Source organism: Physella acuta, unplaced genomic scaffold (assembly GCF_028476545.2).
Source record: "Physella acuta isolate Inbredline_101_S28 unplaced genomic scaffold, ASM2847654v3 ptg001171l, whole genome shotgun sequence".
Lineage (NCBI taxonomy): Eukaryota > Metazoa > Mollusca > Gastropoda > Physidae > Physella > Physella acuta.
In genome coordinates, this window is record NW_026732688.1 from 187,501 (window position 1) to 192,500 (window position 5,000).

A 5,000-nucleotide genomic window follows, 5' to 3' on the forward strand; every position below is an offset into this window, starting at 1 on the left:
GTTTCCCACTTAACCCAAACAAAAGGTACCAAAACTAAACATGTGACAGTATCAGCAGTAAAAAAAAACTACCAACAACCACGCCCCCCCCCCCCCACCTACCTCTCATCGCTGTACTCTGACAGTCTAAACCGTGCGGCTCTTGTGGCCAACACACGGCTCAGTGGCTGGCGGTAACTCTCTTGGTACGGCCCGTCGTCTTGCTGTGAGGGGAGATAATCGTACAAAGTTATATGGGTGACTGGATTTCAGGGGATACAATCGTATATAATTATATGGGTAACTGGATGTTAAGGGAGATTATCGTATATAATCAAATTAGTGACTGGATTTCAGGTAGACGATTGTACAGTATAATTTGGGTGACTGTTTGTCAGGGGAGACTTTGGGATTCACGGTAAAGTTACTGATGATTGCTGGATGTCTACGAGAGTATGAATGTCGACTAGACGCTATCAAGTTGACGGTGTTTTTTTTCTTCGAACTCTCTAATACATTTTTGTTGGCAATAACAATTTAGGAAAACAAGGGAGGCGACGACAAGCTCTAGTAATGTCGCGAAAAGATTAAAATAAGAAGTAAACAACAGTTTCCCAATAAACAAAATTTACTAATAGAAATGTAAAGTAGTTCAGGAAATGGCCTTAAAAAAAAAAAAACCACCTCAGAGACTTTGTATACTAACTGTGATGTGGGTAAAAATATCTTGTTCATTTTAAATTTAATGGTGGAATATAAGGCTTCCAAAACTTGTTTTGAGATGAATATTTATTCGTCATTTACTGCCTAATAATTTATTATAATTTTTAAAAAAAAACAAGGCAGGCAAACTGAATTTATGTGTTCAAAGTAAAAACAATTCATTCCGAGAAATTCAATAATTAATAATTAATAAATGTTAATTATTGTTTATTTACTCAAATAATTTTGTGATATTAAAATATTATATAATTTCTGTCATAACTATAAAAGTAAACTTACATTTTTGAATTATAATTAAACAATATGTAAAAAAAACTTAGTGTTTCACTATAAATTTCTAAACAAATAGAAGGTCATTATTATTGATATATTATTGCTACTCCTTAGCAAATGTCCAGTACTCTACTAAATTTATAAAATTAAAGATTTTTAAGATGTAAAAAAAAATTAGATTGTTAAGACAGTCTAAACAAAAATTAATAACTAGGTGTTTAGTGGCAGTCACATTGGAAAGTACTCACTGCTCAGCGCATGCGCCAAAAAACTCAATAGGAATTTTTGTTTGCAGCAAATAGAGTTCTGGTGTTGGGTGTACCGAGAGGGGGGGGGGAGGACTCACATCTGTAAACTCACCTGCCTATATAGACAACTGTACATTCACCTATCTAGACCCATCTGTCTATGTAGACAACGGTCTAGACTCACCTGTCTAGATTCACCGGTCTAGACCCACCTATTTAGACAACTGTCACGACTCACCTGTCTAGATTCACCTGTCTAGACCTACCTGTCTATGTAGACACTTGTCTAGCGTATCCTGTCTAGACCCACCTGCCCATATAGACAACTGTCTAGACTCACCTGTCTAGATTCACCTGTCTAGTTCACCTGTCTAGTTCACCTGTCTAGTTCACCTGTCTAGACTCACCTGTCTAGATTCACCTGTCTAGATTCACCTGTCTAGACCCACCTGTCTACGTAGACACCTGTCTAGCCTCACCTGTCTGAAGTACGAGGTTGGAATGTCCCCACTGTAAGGTTTACACAGGATCCTGTAGTTCCACTGGGCGTACACGGGCTTGCCTGTGGTCTCGTTGATGGAGATGATGGCCGTGGGCAGGTAGGAGAAGTTCTCCTTCAGATCCTTGTTGCCAGTGTAGGAGGTGTAGCGGATCTGGAGCATAACAAGAAAAATTTAGATAGGGTATACACAAGTTGGGATCTTAACAAGAAAACTTTACATACAGATAGGGTATACAGAAGTTTGGATCATAAGAAAACTTCAGATACAGATAGGGTATACAGAAGTTTCGATCTTAACAAGGAAACTTTAGATACAGATAGGGTATACAGAAGTTTCGATCTTAACAAGGAAACATTAGATACAGATAGGGTATACAGAAGTTTCGATCATAACAAGAAAACTTTAGATACAGATAGGGTATACAGAAGTTTGGATCATAAGAAAACTTCAGATACAGATAGGGTATACAGAAGTTTGAATCTTAACAAGAAAACTTTAGATACAGATAGGGTATACAGAAGTTTGGATCTTAACAAGAAAACTTCCGATACAGATAGGGTATACAGAAGTTCGAATCTTAAAAAGAAAACTTTAGATAAAGGTAGAGTATACAGAAGTTAAAACCAAAACAAAACAAAAACTTCAGAAGAAAATTTTCCAGAGTCATGTTAGAACTGAGTTCAAAAATATAATCTGTTTTAGTGCATTCTTAGCTTTAAGCTGACTTAGCTTAAACACGGGACTTCGGCAAATAAAGGGACAGTGTGGTCAGTACTAAGCCCAGCCGCCTTAGTTATGTGAGGCGTCACGTCCTACGTAACTCGAGTCTGTGATTTGAATACGAGACTTAAATGTGTGTCTGTTTGTGTGTGTGTCTGTATGTGTGAGTGCGCGTGTGTGCTATAACTGGGGGTGTGTGTTTGTGTGTGTGTGTGAGTAAGTGTCTGTGTGTGTGCGCGTGTATGTGAGTTTGTGTGTATGTGAGTGTGTTGTGTATCTGTGTCTGTGTCTATGTGTCTATGTGTGTGTGAGTGTGTGAGTGGTATGTTGACATCACCTGTTGCTGAAGGTCCAGCCAGGAGTCAGCCACCAAGTTGTGTCGGTCACTGGCAAACGGTTCTTGGATCGTGGCATCGAGAGTCCAGGCACCTGGGGAGTAATGTGATGAGAAGTTATGACAAGCATACTTGGGTTAGTGCTTAACACTTTAAATTCCAATAAGTCAGGAATGTGATGAGAAGTTATGACAAGCATACTTGGGTTAGTGCTTAACACTTTCACTTACAAAAAGTCAGAAATGTGATGAGAAGTTATGACAAGCATTCTTGGGTTAGTGCTTAACACTTTCACTTCCAAAAAGTCAGAAATGTGATGAGAAGTTATGACAAGCATACTTGGGTTAGTGCTTAACACTTTAAATTCCAATAAGTCAGGAATGTGATGAGAAGTTATGACAAGCATACTTGGGTTAGTGCTTCACACTTTCACTTCCAAAATGTCAGAAATGTGATGACAAGTTTTGACAAGCATACTTGGGTTAGTGCTTAACACTTTCACTTCCAAAAAGTCAGAAATGTGATGAGAAGTTATGACAAGAATACTTGGGTTAGTGCTTAACACTTTCACTTCCAAAAAGTCAGAAATGTGATGAGAAGTTATGACAAGTATACTTGGGTTAGTGCTTAACACTTTCACTTCCAAAAGTCAGAAATGTGATGAGAAGTTATGACAAGCATACTTGGGTTAGTGCTTAACACTTTCACTTCCAAAAAATCAATTTTTGTAAGAGTTAATATTATCACAAGTGCACGCAATTAAAAATATGAATATGATTATGTAGCGCAGTACCAATGCAAGGCAATGTAGGCTAAAAAAATTAAGAAAAAAACATACGTATTAAGGGGAAATAACCCCTACTATGGGGAGACAATTCAGAATAAAGAGAAATTAACCGTAATCCAGATAGAAAATCCCGAATAAAAGGAAGCAAACTAAATTCAAGGGATAAACAACTGTTATAGGGAGACAATTCAGGGTTAAAGCGAAACAATGTCTTTACAAACGGCGATATCTCACATCCAAACAACACACCCAACTGTACTCACCCTCCATGTAGCACATGGCAGGCCGGAAGTAAGGTCTGTAGTCTCGGACTGTGTAGTTCTGCTGGTAGAAGGCCCGGAACCACTCGATCATCTCCGTGATCTGAAGCTGATGGTATCGAAGGTGAGGCGTTAGGATAGGGATAGTTTGATGTGTTTACTCATAAGGAAATGGATAATAGGACAAAAAGTTGACTCGTTAGGATAAGGATATATATATATATATAACAGATAACAGTATAATAAACAAATGAATGTTTTACTTACATCGACCGTTGGTTTACTAAGCACAGCTGGTGGTATTGGGGGTGGGGACAGGTTGACCACAGCACGGAAAACTTTACTAGTGGGGTGGGGCTGCACCATCCGGTAGTCGTTGTGACGGGTCCTTTAGGACAGAGAGCAAATTGTCGGAGTGTCATATTACGACGTTGTAAGACATAGCAAATTGTCACGCAGCGAGACGAGTGTTGTGTGTAATGTCACGTTGCAATGGATGCTAAATGAAATTTCACGTTGAGATATTATTCACGTTGCTGTATAGTTGTTGAAATAAAGTGACTGGTATTTATGCTTTGTTTAGATTTCTGCGAGAAGTCTAAGCTCAAAAGCCTGCCTAGGTAAAATACATTGCATAATACAGTACAGCAGACCAAAAACGCACACAATAAGCCTACATTGTTAGTAGTACGTGAGAATGGTCTAAAATATTATTGAGTGGATGTGAATGAAAAATAAATCAGAAAAATGGATACAAACAGTAAACAGTAAAAGATTTTTTCATGGATGTACATACCAGGGTTATCACAAATGAAAAAAAAAATATAGAAATGTTCTGAGGGAGACTATCATCAAAATATTAATGAATGGATGAAATTAAAAGAATTATTGTACATGAGAAAAAAAATGAAAAAAAAATATACTCTAAAGGAGGAACACAGAAAAATATTAGTGGTTTGATGTGAATGACAGAATTATTATTATTTAAAGAAAAATTGTGGATGTAAATGACATAAATGGCATAATGACAAAAATATTAAAAAAAACGGGATTATAGTCTTATTAGTAAAATATAAATGAGATGATGCAGATGAAAGAGCTAAAAAATATGTTAAAAAACGAGAAATTCTAAAATTAATCTAAAACAACAAAGTACATTTTTTCATTTAAGA

At 37.0% G+C, this 5,000-nt stretch overlaps 1 protein-coding gene across 1 annotated transcript in view; it reads right to left on the reverse strand.

Annotated features, from left to right (window-relative positions):
• LOC131956699 (uncharacterized) overlaps positions 1-5,000 on the reverse strand; it is a 17,325-nt gene that overhangs the window by 5,082 nt on the left and 7,243 nt on the right. The window contains exons 5-9 of the mRNA XM_059321256.1: positions 4,096-4,216; positions 3,832-3,937; positions 2,784-2,875; positions 1,703-1,876; positions 103-203 (exon numbers count right to left, since the gene is read on the reverse strand). Of these exons, the coding sequence (XP_059177239.1) occupies positions 103-203; positions 1,703-1,876; positions 2,784-2,875; positions 3,832-3,937; positions 4,096-4,216 (594 nt within the window). The remainder of the gene's footprint in view (positions 1-102; positions 204-1,702; positions 1,877-2,783; positions 2,876-3,831; positions 3,938-4,095; positions 4,217-5,000) is intronic.